This window comes from Pagrus pagrus, assembly GCF_965226575.1.
Source record: "Pagrus pagrus genome assembly, chromosome: 5".
NCBI lineage: Eukaryota > Metazoa > Chordata > Actinopteri > Spariformes > Sparidae > Pagrus > Pagrus pagrus.
This window is the reverse complement of record NC_140189.1, coordinates 16,140,043-16,156,672: the sequence shown is the minus strand read 5'-3', so window position 1 is coordinate 16,156,672 and position 16,630 is coordinate 16,140,043. Positions and strand designations below refer to the sequence as shown.

General features: G+C 43.0%; 2 protein-coding genes and 1 long non-coding RNA gene across 5 annotated transcripts in view; 1 reads left to right on the top strand and 2 right to left on the bottom strand.

Moving 5' to 3' along the window:
- Positions 1-9,151, bottom strand: part of LOC311257226 (connector enhancer of kinase suppressor of ras 2) — a 65,429-nt gene extending 56,278 nt beyond the window's left edge. For both annotated transcript variants that reach the window (XM_084352752.1, XM_084352753.1), the window contains exon 1: positions 8,806-9,151. In XM_084352752.1, coding sequence (XP_084208878.1) covers positions 8,806-8,869 — 64 coding nt within the window. In that variant the 5' untranslated portion in view covers positions 8,870-9,151. The remainder of the gene's footprint in view (positions 1-8,805) is intronic.
- Positions 9,152-11,051: 1,900 nt separating this feature from the next.
- Positions 11,052-16,630, bottom strand: part of LOC311257769 — an 11,729-nt gene continuing 6,150 nt past the window's right edge. The window contains exon 4 of the long non-coding RNA XR_014622664.1: positions 11,052-12,181. This is a non-coding gene — a long non-coding RNA (uncharacterized lncRNA). The remainder of the gene's footprint in view (positions 12,182-16,630) is intronic.
- Positions 12,194-16,630, top strand: part of hdx (highly divergent homeobox) — an 8,871-nt gene continuing 4,434 nt past the window's right edge. The window contains exons 1-4 of one of the 2 annotated variants that reach the window (XM_084353626.1): positions 12,194-12,307; positions 14,450-14,611; positions 15,117-15,263; positions 15,381-16,583. In XM_084353626.1, the coding sequence (XP_084209752.1) occupies positions 14,546-14,611; positions 15,117-15,263; positions 15,381-16,583 (1,416 nt within the window). In that variant the 5' untranslated portion in view covers positions 12,194-12,307; positions 14,450-14,545. Of the gene's footprint in view, positions 12,308-12,343; positions 12,573-14,449; positions 14,612-15,116; positions 15,264-15,380; positions 16,584-16,630 lie in introns of those variants that run through there. The other variant, XM_084353627.1, reaches the window with a different exon arrangement.

Genomic DNA, 16,630 nt, shown 5'->3' with positions numbered 1-16,630 from the left:
GTGCGAAGAAAAGACACAACACTCACTAAAAATATTCCTACTGTGAAATATTCATCACATCATGACAGAATATTCTTAAGACCGTTGCATTTTAGCTCCCCGGTATATGAGCTTTCAAGTGCACCGCCACCTCCTCTGTGAAATCCAGCTAGCAGGGAGGTGTCAAGAGGCAATCTGAAGGAACGGGAAGATAGAAAACAGGGTCAACATGGATGCTCCAAAGAGTTCAGAGGCAGAGCTCGACTCTGAGGATCTGCCCGACCTCTGAGAATCTTTAGTGACTGTACAAGTACAATAACGTGTTAACATGAACTTAAGCTTTACATCACAAGCCCTAACTGTCCCTATTCAACCCTATTTGAACTAAATGCAGCAGTAGTCTGGGAAAAGAAGAAGACACAGAAGAGACAAAAGAAGAAGAAGACACAGAGGAAGACGGGATACACTGTGCTTAATAATGTGCTCTTCTTAACACTCTGACATAGGTGGAAATGGTCTTTGTGCCAACTTAAATGCGGTTTATACACAGTAATCACAAAAATGTCTCATCTGTTAGCATTAATGCCAATGGACAAATGCAGCAAATGACTGTGTAGAGGGTAAAAAGCTACTCAAGTAGCAAACTTAAATACAATTACCACCCAACTCTGCAGTTTACCTCAGTTCAAAGTAACATTTTAGCATTTTTCAGCCCTATGTTTTGGTTTTACAGCTTTGTTGTTTTGGTTCACTCTCACAGCTCTCATCAGTGTTGTACCCAGGCACATCAGGCAGCTGTTCTCCCAAAAAAGCAGTTACCAAAGCACCAAAACAATAAAATTAATAAAACAAAAATGACACACTAAGTAAGAAATTTGCTGGCTAATATAGTGCAGCATTCAGGTGCTAAAGACGAGCAGATATTTTTCTCAGAGCAACCTGGCACACCGAAGAAAATCATGAGAAAAATTAGTGAGTCACAAATTCAAAGCAATCCTTTCTCATCACACTATTGAAATTCACTGGAGAAAACAGACGTATAGAGAGATTTCACGTCATTTGTATTGGATGTTCAAATGAGTGGTGGTCGCATGGCACATGCGCTGCATTTACGCTATTCAGTTGGCGGCCAGTGACAGATTATTATGACAAAGAGGTCAAAATAAAGCTCTCCGGACAAGTCCATGCATCGAGAAGGAGGAAAAGATAACAGCAGTCAGAAGCCATCTCAACATCAACATTGAGGATGCTCCTCTACCCTCCAGCACCTCTAAACCAAAACCAACCACTCCAGCCACAGCTCCTAACGTGATACCGCCGCAGCCGTTAAGGATTTATCAGTAATCAATGAACGTACAGATGTTTAGTGAGTTGACCAGTGTAGTCACCACACTCAAGGTTTGACATTGCTGCAACAGTTCTGCTATAATGTCACTGAGGACTTTATTGCAGCACTGAATGAAGACATAAAGTTGCAGATCACCCCCACCACCTAATTTCTTGAAATTATCACGTTGCCAAGCAACAGTAAACCAAACTAGTGCCCTGCTATCGATGCATTGAATAAAACTGATTGCTCTCAATTATGTTTTAATAAAGGGTTATAAAACTGTTGGGGTTGATCTATATATCACTTTTTGCTTCTGTTCTTATTGCACACATTATATCCAACGGGCTCACCTCAGTATAATAATAATAAATCTATAAAGCTGATAATGTGTCAGTTATGTTGGTTACAGCGTGTTGATGCAGGTTTAAAGGGGTAATATGTGTAAGAATTGGCCACCTGTCAAAATCATACCCAAGACAAATAGAGGGCAGCAAATCACCAGAGTAACCGCTAACTGCTGCTCAATGTAGACATTAGCTAGTTAGCTCAGCTAGCTCAGTCAGCCGTGCAGCTAGCTGCCTGGTGTTTACACTTCTATAACAGGAGATTTGCACTGTAAGCATGCTGACTTAGTTGCTCGGCAACACAATATATAGATGTCAACGCCAAAATTGTCATTTCTTCACATTATGTTGATAATTTTTTTTAATTTGTGAATGTTTTCAACTAAAATGTCTTACATGTTGCAACTTTAAGCATGAGCTGCTGTTTCCTTTGGCTATTTCATTGGTCAGTGTATCCTAACTGAGCTGATAATTTACATGAAACACTGGTACATGTACACACACTTGACTGCTTTCTTAATGAATTCCCCCTGTTTTTATTATCATTGCTAGGGTTGTTGTGGTTAATACTGATCTCATAATTACCTGCTAAGTGCTGAAACATGCAGTATATATACCGGAGTATAAGACAGTAGCAAACACTATCACTCTCTTAAACACCAAAACAAATGACTGAAGAGCTGCGATGCCATAAAGCCAATCCAACCAAGTGATTTTTATGATTCTGTTGGTGTGAGCTTAAACAGACAAACTAGCTCTGCAGTAAAAGAGTGCTGACAGCTAAGCTAAAATAAACTCCAGATAGTCATCCTGGCTACTATAAAAGGATAGAAGCTTTCATTCCAGATCTACTCTGTAATCTTGTTTAATCTTTTAAGTCAGGGTTTCTCTACATTTGCTGGCTGGTAAACCCAGCTGTTAAGCTGTCATGTACATTTGAGTTTTTAACACCATTTTTTGGCCAGATCCAGAAATCTCCATCGACTCTCGTCCGTATATCTCATGCGATCTCACGGGTGGGGTGCTGACCCCGAGGTTGAGAAACTTCACTTGAAGTTAATATATGTGGTCGTAAAACTGCAGCCCCCGGAACAACAGGTGCAAAACCCAAAACACACACACATACACACACATGCACACAGGCTCCTCTGTCCGACCGCCCGGATAGAGCGGGCGCTTTGATATGATGCCCACTGCATCTCCCATTCTCCGCACCGCTCTGCTATCGCCTCTGTGCTCTCCCCCTGTTTCTCCGTCATGCCCACCCTTCCCCTTGCACACTCCCTCATTTCCTCCCCCATCTTAGCCTCCTCAGCCTTTCTTTCATTTTGCTTTGCGCCTCCCCATTTCTGATGTCCCTGCTCTCTCTCTCTCGCTCACCCTCTCTCTGCTCAGGGCCATAAAACAGGAGGGGAAGCTTGTGTGTGTGTGTGTGTGTGTGTGTGTGTGTGTGCACCTCATTATGTGTCTAAATGTGTGTTAGAGGAATACAGGATGTAGATCGGGCATCTCTGCGTGTTGCTGGTTCCCCATCTTATGACATGTGCTGTGACTCCAACACGATCAGATCTGGTTTCCATGACTACCGATGCCCCACTTAAAGCTGCTGCTCCAGAGTTTGTGTGTCTATGCATGTGTGTCTGTGTGCATACATACGTATATACAATATATTTCAGTGAGCATGTGCATCCCTTTGAGTGCGCGTATCAGTATGCAGCGCACGCATCTCCGCATTTCCTTTGAGTATGAAAGTTGACGACTAGAGGAGTTTCCTCTTCGTGTGTGTGTGTGTGTGTGTGTGTGTGTGTGTGTGAGTGAGTGTGTGCCTCCTCACAATGAGGCACGCTCTTTAATCTTTAATGCAGCTGAAACTACAGCGAGCACACAGTCAGAGCCAGGGGAAGCGTGTTTTCCACCACAGACTTCTTTACCGTGTCAGCAGGAGACTGAATTGGGGGACACAGTATGGAAGGGTAGCAAACATGGCTTGACACCCCAGGATACTGAAACCACCAACAACATCCAGGGGACTCTTTCAACACAGGAGCAACACCACTGCTGCACATTTAAACATTAGAATTTCATCCAACTTTGTACGTCTCATGATATCAGTCATTCGCAGTCTCTCGCACTGACCGAAATGTCACATATCGCATTTATTTTTAGATTTTTGGTGCCAATACATCCGCACGCAAAGAGGAAAAGACAGATCAGTGCAGGAAAAGTGAACAGCCTCATTCATGTTCCCGTCACTGTATGCATCAGCAGGCTGCGGATACCCTGCGCCTGAAATCACAGGGTGATCTTATGAGGGATAGACAGCACCGACAGCAGAGAAGAAGAAGAAGAAGTCCATTTTTTCTTTGGTGCCAAAAACATTAAAGCGCAGATCCGTATACGCGTCATACTTTACACATCAATTGCGTCTGCACACACCCCAGCAGATACATACCCTTACGCACACAACATAGAGGAAACTCCTCCGGTGTGGGTGTTCAAATCAAAACAAACGCTGATGAGTCATCTTTCTGTGAGCCTCACCAGTGTTCTGCTGCTGGAGCAGTCCCTCCACAGCTACAGTATAGGCTGCTTGGCCTGGTAGCTAGCTGTGTCAGGTTTTCTCGACAGGATTGCAGAGTATCCCATCTCCCTGTCCCATATTCTCCCGTATGGCAGGAGGACACTGTTGAGGAAGAAGTAGCTGCTGTCCACAAAGTAATTGTAATTTTACCCTTTTCTCTGTGCTGGGGAAGGATGACTCCTGACAATGTGCAGTCCTAAATGTGTCAATCTGATTAATGTCACAAAACCTGATACCGTCTTCACAATTTACACTCTCCAAGTCCAAGTTGATGATCTCACAAGGCCAAACTAAATACTAATTTAGCTAAAAACATAACTGACAAAAACCACTCAAGTCCCGACGCTAAAAGGGAATCCTGGTATTTTTAAACTTGGGCCTTATATTTACATTTTGGTGTGTAAATGATTCATTCTCACCAAAAGTCCTGGAATCTATCCAGTAGATCGTCTCAGCTGGCAGCCGCGACACAGCTGCCACGGCTGCAATGTTATCCTTTGGGACACCTCCGACCGTCAAAGTTACGTCCACTAAAAGTGCTTGTTTTTGCCACTGACAGGCTGAGGATGCTATTCTCAGTGTCTGACAGCTTTACGGAGAGGTTTCCTACGGAGATAGACCCTTTTGTCAAGGGTAAAATCCTTTTTGTAGCCAGAAACACACGCTCTGAAATCTCGCTAGGTGTTTCGTCATCTAGCTTGTTAAAATCAACTAAATATTCAGCCATGACTTTGGAAATAAATTCTCACTGGCAGTTCCTCTAGGTAAACCCCAAGCTCCTCTCTCCAACTCTGACTCACGTTTTCACCGCCGTCTTCCTGCAACAGCTTACCTCTGCCAAGATTTCAGAGTGAGCCTTTCTCCATATGAGTGAGACTTTCTGGTTACAAAACAAATCTTATTATCTAACCAAAAGGTCTATCTCCATAGTAATTGTTTCCATAATGTTGTCAGACACACAGGATAACAGACTTTTTGTTGGCAAAAACAAGCACTTTTAGCACTTTGGGGTACTTTGCGGGTTGCAGTTGCCCCGAAGGATTACGTTCAGGATTACATTGCAGCCATTGCAGCCGTGTGGCAGCTGCCAGCTGAGGCGATCTACTGGACTGATTCTGAAACTTTTGGTAAGTATGAATCATTTACACACCAAAACATGTAACTACAGGGCCCAGGTTTAAAAATACTGGAAAAAGTATAAACTTTCAGGTACATATTGCACTTTTAACAGACTTTTTGACAGCAATAGTTACTGGTTACTTTGTAGACTAAACATAAAACAATAAATTATCTTATATCACATATTTTGATGAAGTAGAATGCCAAGACGTACATAAAGTAGCTAGAAGTTGCTTAGCATGCAGGTAAAGCTGCTTACCCATTTATGTATCAGTAATACTAAACCAATAGGGATTCAGCAAAATATCTGAGTTATACTCTTAACACAAAATACACATAAATATGTAGTCTTAAATAAAACCATGTCTCATCAATGAATCTATGAATCTTCTATATACAGTTTTTATAGATTTACAAAATCATAATATAGAATCTTGCAAACAAATTGTAATTTGTAACCAGCATATTTTAAATTTAAGTGAAGATTCTTCAAATGAAGTGAGTAAAAAGGGAAAATATACATAAAATACATAAAACTGATGATAATTTCACAGTATGGTGGTTGGGGCAAGGGTGAACTACAGGTGAAGCTGTGGACATTTGATACTCTGTCTTTTTTGTTCCCTGTCATCTCTCTACTGTTGCTGTCAAGTAGAGGCATTAAATGCCGCAAAATAATAATTATAATATTAATAAAACGAGTACACATAATTTAGCTAGTTTGTCTATGTGAAAGAAGGAGGAACTGAGGACAACGATGGTGAATTCGTGCCCCCACCTTCCACAGAAATAATAATACTAAGAGCAATTTGTCTAAAAAATGTAGGTGAGGACAAACGCCTGCTATCAGCACATTAAGTGTCTTATATCTGTGTAGATTTAAAGTACTTTTCTCTCTTACGGCGAGCAAGAGCAATCACTACGGCGCTTCTTAAGGAGGTCTCAATGTCACTGCTCCCGAAAAATGGCACAAGACTACTCAGATCAGTGTGCGAGAGATGAAGAGCTTCCAGAGAAAGAGGCCACAGCGAAGCCCCTGTAAGCGCAGAGATTAGTAGTAGCCTTTCGCCTTTTACTTTATTCGTAAGAAAATAAGATCTGAGAGCAAGCCTGCCACTGAGGGGTCTATGTTTGAAGCCGCACAGGAAGGAGGAGGGGGCTTCACAGGAACGGGGACGACACTGGGAGATGTTGGCGTAGGTCTGTGAAAATGACTCTCCGAGCCCCGGCTCCTCATTTGGAAGAGGCCAGGAGACTCTTTAACAAGGAACATATATGAGGAGGGCAGTAATGACATGAATAAATTTCCCCCGCAAGACTTTGGTGTGATCGTGCCACACCATTTTTGCTGTCTTTTCTTGACTAATGACAAACCTAAAAGAATGTTTCAGTGTATTAAATTACCTGAATCCTGCAAATAATAGCACGTGTGGCAAAGAAAAAAAGAGGAAATACCATCATTGTATTTTTTCCAGATTCAGCTCAAAGGTTTTAATCATGACGCTCATTAACATCTCTCATCACATGTGCTGTCTTTCCACCGTGAGCTTTAAAGGTGCACTATGTAGTTTTGGGGAGTACATTTAATCAGAAGAGAAAAATCTTCATTGACTTAATTTTTAACTAAAGAAACAAACTCTCTTAATTTCCACGACTGAATAAACTGAATAAACAAACTGACCTTAAAGGACAACACAATTTAATTCTGTTTATATGTGGCGGACCCTGCCACCTTTCTAGCTTCCTTTATAGTGTTCTGGGGACCTTTTTATTATTATTACCTTATTATTGGTTAACCATGGGTGGAATGCATATTACTCTGACTGACTGGCTCATAACATAATCTACAGCATGTTTTAAAACATAGAAAGTAATTAACACCACTGTTCTGCTCTGCTCTGATCACTTCTATCTTCCTTGCTGTCTTACGTTTAGATGTCCTCAGTACAAATATGTACTGAAAGTCAGTTTTACTGTGGCATCTAAGAAAAACTGAACCAAAACCAAAATCTTTGCTGGTTTTTCCATGTTGCAAAACTCTCACCACAGAACCACACTTGCCCTGTTACTCAACTTATCTCCAATCACACTTCATCTCAGCCTCTCTTAATGAAAGGTGCAAAGCTTTCCAAGTGAGCGCGCCGCGGATCAGAAAGGTGAAGCCGTGACTCCACTGGCTGCTGCTTCTCCCCGTGACTGAGGGGAGCAATTATAAAACCAGGAACATCATCGTAACCGCTCAACGTAACGCATCCCAAATGCTCCCTCGCCGTGTCCCCTGGGGGTCTCGCAACCACCTTGACTTCTAATCTCAGACGTGAGTGCTCTACCATGATCAAAAGTAGTCCTGGAACTCATTTAGGGAGATGGAGTTGTAGGAAAATCATAGATCAGACGATGAAACCGCTCGCACAATCGCAAGTGTGTACAGGAACAGGACATTGTGAGTTGGAGTCAGCACACAGTAGCCTGGTGATTAAGTCATTCTCTTAAGTAAGGGATTGCGGACACCCTCCCTCCCCATTTTCCATTGTCTGTCAGTAGGCCTGCCACAGTTTCTCTCACAGGTCTGGAGCTATGGGGTGTGTGAGAGCAGCTCCTACCACACACACACACGCACACACACACACACACACACACACACACACACACACACACACACACACACACACACACACACACACTCATACACGCATGATTAGTGATTACTCATTCATACTGTCTGTTTGAAGGGGACGTATCTTGCACCGGAGAAGCGAGCAACCCAAAAAAAAAAAATATATATATAGAAAAAAAAAGGAATGTGATCGGTGCGTTTGCCTTATATGGCAGAAAGCACTGCGCTGTCCAGGGTGCTGAAACCGACTGTACGGCTGGCACTGAGGGGGGGTGGGGGGGTGGGGGGGGGGTACACGCAGCTAACTACATTAATCATACACGCACGCGCTCAGGCACGCAGACACACACGCATAGAGAGGGGAGAGAGAGAGTGTGGTGATATGAGCTTTAGAGCATGTGGCAGTGAGTGAAAGAGCAGATGACATATCTTCCACATTCATTGATGAAAGCTGCTGTTGCCGCTGATGGAGTCAGCAGCAGCAGCAGCGGCGGCAGCAGCAGCGGCAGCAGCAGCAGCCTATAGGCTCTGGCTGAGGCTCCACTCCCTGCTTCTTGGGGACATCCATTTCACTGCACCGGCTCGAACCGCGTTCACTTCACTGACTTGACTCAGTCTCACACTAAGCGGCAGGAATCACACGTCAGCCTGCAGGTTTGGAGCAGGGGAGCGCACATGCATGCACACAGTGTGGCCCTTCCGCTGCTCACTGCTCAGCATCCCCACCACCATCAGCATCATCATCATCATCATCATCCTCCTCATCATCCTCACTCCAACACAAGCAGCATTAATATCAGCCTGATGCAATGGAGAGATTCCCAAGATGAATTACCTTTCATCCAGTCCAGCACTTGCTTTGGTGTCCATTTACTTATAGGTTCCATAACCAAAGCCATGGTGTCACAGTCTCTCCGAGGTGAACGGCGCAGGACTCGAAGCAGGAGGCGACATAAAACGACTTGTCAGTCACATCTGGAATGACACGGCGGTGGGGACATCTGAGGGAAAAGAAAGCGTTGTCAGTTTTATTCTCTCCATCAGAGCATGGCCGCCTGCAGAAACGGTGAACGGGATGCGGTGGTGCAATCCACGCGCACACACAGGAGACACGCACACACACGCGCTCGCTCCTCTCTCCCTCCCTCACTCTCTCGCTCTCTCTCTCTTTCTCTCGTGCCTTCCCGCCAGCAGCCCGCGCGCTGTGAGAAGTGGATTCGGTGGGCGCGAGGAGATGGAGCGACCCCTCCCCTCTCCTCTTTTTCCTCCCGCCCGCCACGCTGCAGCATCACAAGGGCCACCACTCATAATACAGACCAGGGAATGGTGCAACGCACACCATATAGGGAGGATCTCTCTCTGTCTCCCCCCCCCCTCCCGCCTTACACACATGCACATACATACAGAGAGAGGGCCAGAGAGGGTTTACGCAAACACAACTTAAACAACCCTTTAATGTATTGCATACACAGCTTAAACACCAAAATGAACCTCATGTAAAGTGCGGTTATGAGTGGCACAGAACCTATAGAAATATCATCAAACCCCGTTTAACCCAGGTGAAGGAAGGGATTCGTGACATCATAACGAAACATGCTCCTCGTCTGCGTGTAAGTGTGCGTGTGCCACATCACAAGACAAGCTGAGGCTCATATGTCAGCTGTTTTTTTTAAGTTCACAATCCGTGGATGAGGGAATCAGCATCAGTTGTCAGCAGAGCTCAGCTGTGAGGAACAGCGCCCCCTGCTGCGCACCTGGGACACAGGTGACGTCATGGATTACAGCAGCAGCCCCTCCACACACCCCCGCCGTACAAACAAGACCGACTTTATACAGGGGGAGAGATGGAGACGGTACAGCAGGAAGGCAAGACAGACAGACAGACAACGATAAACACGAGAAAAAAGTTCTTGTCATTGAGCCTGTGCAGTTACACCAACCATCATCACCTTCATCATCGTCATCATCACAGGCAACACAATTGCTAAGCATAATGTTCTCACTGATATGATAGGATACGTGTATGTGACCACTTTATAATAGGGTACGCAAAAATGTGAGTGGTTACTGAGGAGTGAATGAGTAATAAAAGACTTGATAGTAAATGAACCGTTAATGAGTAATTCCTGAATAACTGTGATTTGAGGACCATATAGTTGATAATGATGAGTTACAACAGAACAGACTGAGAGATACTATATTAATGAATCATTAGGTCATGATTAGTTCATTCATATCTGTGAGTCGGCATACTGAACACTTTCTTCATGAGTTGTCGAGGCTGATAAACTACGAACCAGCTGCTGAGTGGCATGAACGAGTGACGACTCATTAAATACTAATTACTTAATCTTTACTTACTCTTTTTGTTTACCTTCAAGTTAAGTGAAACGTAATACTGAGTGGTTAAGAAGTACACTCATTAATTACCATTTACTTAATCATTAGTTACTCTTTTTGTATACCTTCAACTAAAGTGAAACATAATATGGAGTAGTAATTAAGTAGATTAATTACTTAGTATTAACAAGTAGACTTATTAAATACTAATTACTTAATCAATACTTACTCTTTTTATGTACCTTCAAGTAAAATCAAATATAATATTAACTAGCAGTAATCAGGAACAACTGATGAAGAAAGCGGTCAGTATGTTGATTCACAGATATTTATGAACTAATCATTACCTAATAATTCATAAATATAGTATCTCCCAGTCTATTCTCTAGTAACTCATCATTATCCACTATATAGTCCTGAAAACACAGTTACTCAGGAATTACACATTAATGATTCATTGGCAATCAAGTCCTTCCTGATTCATTCCTTACTCGCTCCTCAGTAACTACTTACAATGTTGTGTACCTTATTGTGAAGTGTTACTCAATATCTAAGTGGTGTTCTGGTGTCTTTATACTTGCCTGTGCATTTAAATATGTAAAATGCCACATCTGGATATAACACTAAAGAAAATCAATCTGTGACCCCCTATAAAAAGCCTACGAGTAGGAACAGATCACAAAACACAGTGATTATAGATGAAATGACTTTATTTCTGTTACAGAGAACTGACAAGGCAAGTTTATTTTAAAGTGCAGGATGTTATGTAGCTCTTATGAGAACCTTCAAACAGAGTGGGGTGCTCTGCAAAGTAACAAAACTGACTTGAGAAGTCTTTCAAATATAAATTTGTAACAGCTTGTGGTCGTGACATTCCTGGCAAAGTACCTTTTGTTTGTCCTGGTTCAAAGCAGAGAACATTTATTGTCCCAGTTGCCTATAATGGTTTGGACTGCTGTCTCCAAATTCTTCATGCATGCTCTTAGGCTATTTGTCTTTCTCTCTGCCTCCCTTCCTAATACATTTTGTTATCCATAATGCAGTAAAAAAGCCATTAAGCTATTAGACTTTATTAAGACAGTACCTAAGTCAGTCTTAAATACTTGAGGTGCACTATAGCCTACTTTATGTTTTAACAATTTTCACTTGTGAAGCACTTTCTGACCTCGCTCTGTAAAATGTATTTAATACATTTTACTTACTTATTGACTTTGAGATGTTCAGACTTATTTTTAATAATGTAACTAGAACATCTGCAAAAGTCTTTGTCTTCCTAATTTGATTAGATAAAAAGTCATAAAAATGTAATTAAATCTGTTTTATGTGCATGACCACATAAATACAGTATATAAGAAAGTTATACAAGGTTTACAAAGTATAATACATATCTGAATATACAATAATTAAAAAGAAATGCTGATTTTAACATTTATCAAACTTGTGAAAAAGGAAAAGCATCAATATTATTGAGCCTTTTGACTGTCAACATCAAGTCTAATAATTGATCAAAAGTGAAAGACACAAACTAATACAACATACATACAACTACATGTCCTGTAATAACACAGTGTGGTCTGCAGTCAAACGGTCCATTTAAACATTTCCTGTTGGCAACATTCCCATCATCTTATGTACATGCCAGCACAGTCTCAGTGGCAACCTATAAACACTTCAAAGGATACTTTGACATATTCAGGTGATGAGGAAACAATCCATTTTTCTCCAGGCCAAGTTTCTGCTGCTGTCATGTGAATGACCTCCTCCTCCAGCAGCCCACTGAACAAAGTCAATGGTGGGCGGGACCACGGTGCTCAGTTTTCAGCCCTTTCCGAATGTCACAGCGATGATCTCGAGCTCCCATTGGCTCCTGTCTGCAAACACGTCACAATCATGATTAGAATTGATGATCGGACGTTCTGATTTCATTGTCTAGCAAAGGGGACTGGTGAAGAAATCTGCTGAATTTGAACGTTCGTCTGATTTTGACATCAGAAATGGTAAGTAGGAAAGTGGTTTTACTTTTCGCCTCAGGGGAACCCGAGCCGTCTCTGCTCGTTTCCGCTGGGAGCCCGGGTCAGCGCGAATGACCATGCCAGGGTCGGGAAATCACAGATTTGAAGGAAAAGTTTAGCTGCAGCTATCCACTGGGAGAGCTATGCTAATGCTAGCTAACGCTGGCTGGCTCAGATATGGCCGCTCGGGCCTGCAAGCTAACGCAGGCTGTCTGTCTGGCCATTGTGGGGATGCGGAGCTGCTTACCCGGTTTGTTTACTGCCTGGCTCGCGGTCGTAAAGTTATGGCAGGAGCTTCCTGTGTTGTATATCGTGTGTGTGAGTCTCCGGGCTGCCGCTCTGGCGGCGTACTAATCTGACGTGCCCACAATTTGTTCGCTAATTCTCTCCGTAATGTTTCCATATTTGACTGTAGCCATGCGCAGTCAGCCTGCCAAAATAAACCTGCTGGATGCTTATTGGTCGCACAACATTCCCGTATGTGACATTTTCTGTTTTTATTAAAACCTCCAGCGGCAGTAACAACAAATGTGTTTTAAAGCACAGTGCTCCAGCTCTCCGAGGGTCCATGTGTTTTTACTTTGACCGTGCTGCTTGATGCTCTTTCCTGTCTCCTCGGTCTCTCTGTGTTCCAGCCAGAATGTGGATTTGCTTTGAATGTGTCATATATTTGACATTCATAACACTGGTCCCAATTCACTATTTCTTTGTATTTGTGTGTCTGAAAACAGAAAGTTAAACTTACATTGTTACGGTTTCCTTATTGTTTGTACGTGCTGCATCTATTGATTTGAAGGTGTGTTAAAACTGAATTATGTTCATTAATTAGCTTCAATAACTAGTTATCACGTGGAGCTGGATTTTTTTTTTACCTGACCTTGCTTATATAAGATCATGTTTGTAAAGTCAGATACTATGTAGTAAGCTATGAGGCTGTAATAAGACAGTCCCTTAGTCAGTCTGTAATAGGGTGTATGGTAGTGATTTGAATGCTGAGATAAAAGATATCAAATTCAAATTCATTTGTTGTATTTGCATGACTGGAGTAAAATGCAAAATTGCCCAAAGCAGGTTATACAATGTTTACAATGTAAGCATAATATATATCTGAATGTAAACTAATTTTTTTTATATAAAAAAAGGCTAATTTAGAAATCTAAACACCAATGTTATCGTCAAGACCAACTCAAAAGTGATCAAGTCACGACCAAGACCAGAATGTACCGAGACCGAGTCAAGATCAAGACCAGTGCGAGTCCCACAATGCCTGATACACAATAAAATATGGAACATGCAAACCGTAAGCACTCCACAAAAGACAGATGAAATTTCCTCTTCATTCACCTCTTCTATTACCACAAATATACATTATGTATCTTTATGATAAAATAATCAAAAAGCATTGCAGAGGTTAACTTTATGTGTAGGAAATTTACCAAATGCAAAGGAGCTAAAATCAACTTCATGATTTATATTCAAAATTCCTTTTCCATGTTTCAATTTGTGTGACTCATATCTTTCCATATAAACCATCATAAAGAACAGTATGTGTAATCAATTATTATTATACAGTGATATCCCTGCAGTTGTGATCTTGACTAGTCTTGGAATAAGCAGTAAGTTTTTTTTATAAGGCAAGCACCTTTTGTGCACTGACCTAAAATTTCTGAGGAAAATTAACCAAAGCACTTCAGATCTAACTTATGAAATGATACTTGTATAATTGTAACTTCAGGGTTAAAACATGGACACACATTTAAATGGTTTTCAGCTGATAAACAGAACAATGTCTTGCCAGGGATGGCACATTAGCTTGATTGATAGTGTTATTGATGTTGCACAGTGGCTTGTCATAGCTTATTATACTGTGACTGACAGCGTGGTGTAATTTTACAGCTCACAGCGCTTGATGTAATTTTTTTCAAAATGTTGTAACGTGTTATATGACAAAGTGTTGACTGGCTGTCTACAATATGATGAAACTGATTGTTGCATTTCTCAATCTTGCTCCAGAGAAGATTGCTAGTCTTCTGTTATTTTTAGAGCAGAATTGAGCTCATAATGACGTGGATTGAGCTTTTTATTTACACTCTTGGGCATCACGTGTCTGCTTTGCTTTCTCCTCAGCCGCATTTCCCAGCAGTGGGCCAGGTACACTGAGACAGGATGAGCGCAATGAGAGTTGTGCCACACTAGAAAGACGGAGGTTTTGCTGTGATCTGCATGGCAGCCCCGTTCCCCTCCAGCAGCAGAATGGATGCATGGCCACAAAGGCGTGGCCTGCAGGCTGTGAGTAGATCACGAATTGTATTCCCATATGAGTTGTAAAGAAATGACATAGGTTAAGTTCTGACTAAAACAAAATAGAAGTTTTGCTGCCGCAGTTGTTATTATTATTATTTTTATTAGTTAAACGGGCTCTGTTGAACTTTGGTGTTAGTTTATGTTAGCGGGCTCCATTTCTAAATTAACTAAGTTACTTTTACATTTTTTACGTCACCTTACAATCCACTCAAATAGGGCCAATATGAAAGTTACAAATACATGTACATTTCTACAAATTGCTACATAAAGTTCCTTTAATGCATTTGCAAAATGAATGTTTAACACGAAAAAATATTATTGTTTCTCAAATTTAACTGGCGACAAAAAAACATTTAATTACAGTACTGCATAATCCAAAGAAAGGACATCGCACCTTTGACCTCATCATATGCAATTATCTGTCAGCTAGCTCTGATTAGTAGTGAATTTTTATGTAATACAATGTTTTGGGGGTTTGTTGGTCTCTCAGATGAACCTGCGGTCAGTCTTTACAGCTGAACAGCAGAGGATCCTGGAGCGATACTACGACAATGGGATGACCAATCAGAGCAAGGCTTGCTTCCAGCTGATATTGCAATGTGCTCAGGAGGCCAAATTGGACTTCAGCGTGGTCCGGGTAAAATACACAAGTCATGAATTATTATTCTCACTTTGCAGAATTAGTCCCTCTAGTGTTTTGCAGAATGTTTATTTAAGCGTTGTCACTGAGCCGATTGCTCTTTATACTCTGCAGACATGGGTTGGCAACAAAAGGCGTAAGCTCGCCTCCAAGATAGAGCAGAATGGAGGCGTGTCTCATTCCTTGTCCAGTCACGGACTCGCTGGGGGACTACTTTCCAATCACACATTAGCCGGAGGATCTCTGTCCAATCATAGCCTAGCAGCTGGGGCGCTGCTTCCTGCTGAAATAGCTGCGGCGCGGAGCATCCAGAACCGCGTGCATCTTCTCCCTCCATCCTCGTCCTTCCCTTCTTTCTCCTCGACATCCTCCTCTCCTTCTTCTTCTTCTCCCCTCAGCAGTGGAAGCAGCAGCAACAACAACAACAACAACAACGACGTCATACTGACCGGGATCTACTCTATCAACTCCGTCCCTCGCTCCCGGCCGAGACCCACAGCCCCGCCGTCTCAATCAGACTCTGAGCTTTCTGCACACACATCTTCATCTCTGATCAACCAGGCCCTGCAGAGCAGGAGCACCTCCACCTCCACCTCCTCATCCCTCCACTCCAAGCTGGTCTCGCTCTCTCAAAACCTCCCATCCCTCACTTCAGCCTCAGGGCCTTTAGTCTACACTGCAGTCAGGAAGGGAACTTCATCCCTTGGGGAGGCGGGGGTAAGTGCAGGAGCAGGGGTAGTACCTCACAGCTGGACTAGGCAGTATGGCACAGCGCAAACTCGCCCTTGGTCCTCTTCCTCCCAGTCCCAGACTCAGCTTCAGCCCAGACCTCACTCCAACCCCCAACCTCAACCACCCGCTCCTCAGAAGACTCGGGTGTCCCTCCCAGTACAAAACTCTGGTCCCTCCTCTGAACAGACACCTCGTATCCAGCAGGTCTTCACCCTGTCAGAGAGAGGCGAGGGGGACAGACTTAGGCAGAGTCACGTGTCTATCCGGAAAAGCCAGGAGAGTCACAGGCCGGCGCCCCATCCGCCACTGGACACCAGTCATAACTTCTCCATCGCCATGGAAACTGGTGATGAAGAAGATGAGTGGCAAAGGGAAGAGGAGCTGGCAAGTATGGCCGCTCGGACACACATCCACAGGGAGCAGACGTCAGCCAGCCCGAGCGGGGCTGAGGTGTCCGTGGTGAGAGGAAGCCACACACCTCCTATGACGAGCTCCAGACCCGCACTGCTTCACAGCAACACAACCCTTCAGGGCAGCTACTCCCTCACAGCACAGACCTCATTTACAGGGGAATCCAGCTCACAGGTAGGAAAGGGTCTACTGTGGTTACAGCTTCCCTTGAAAGTGAGTTA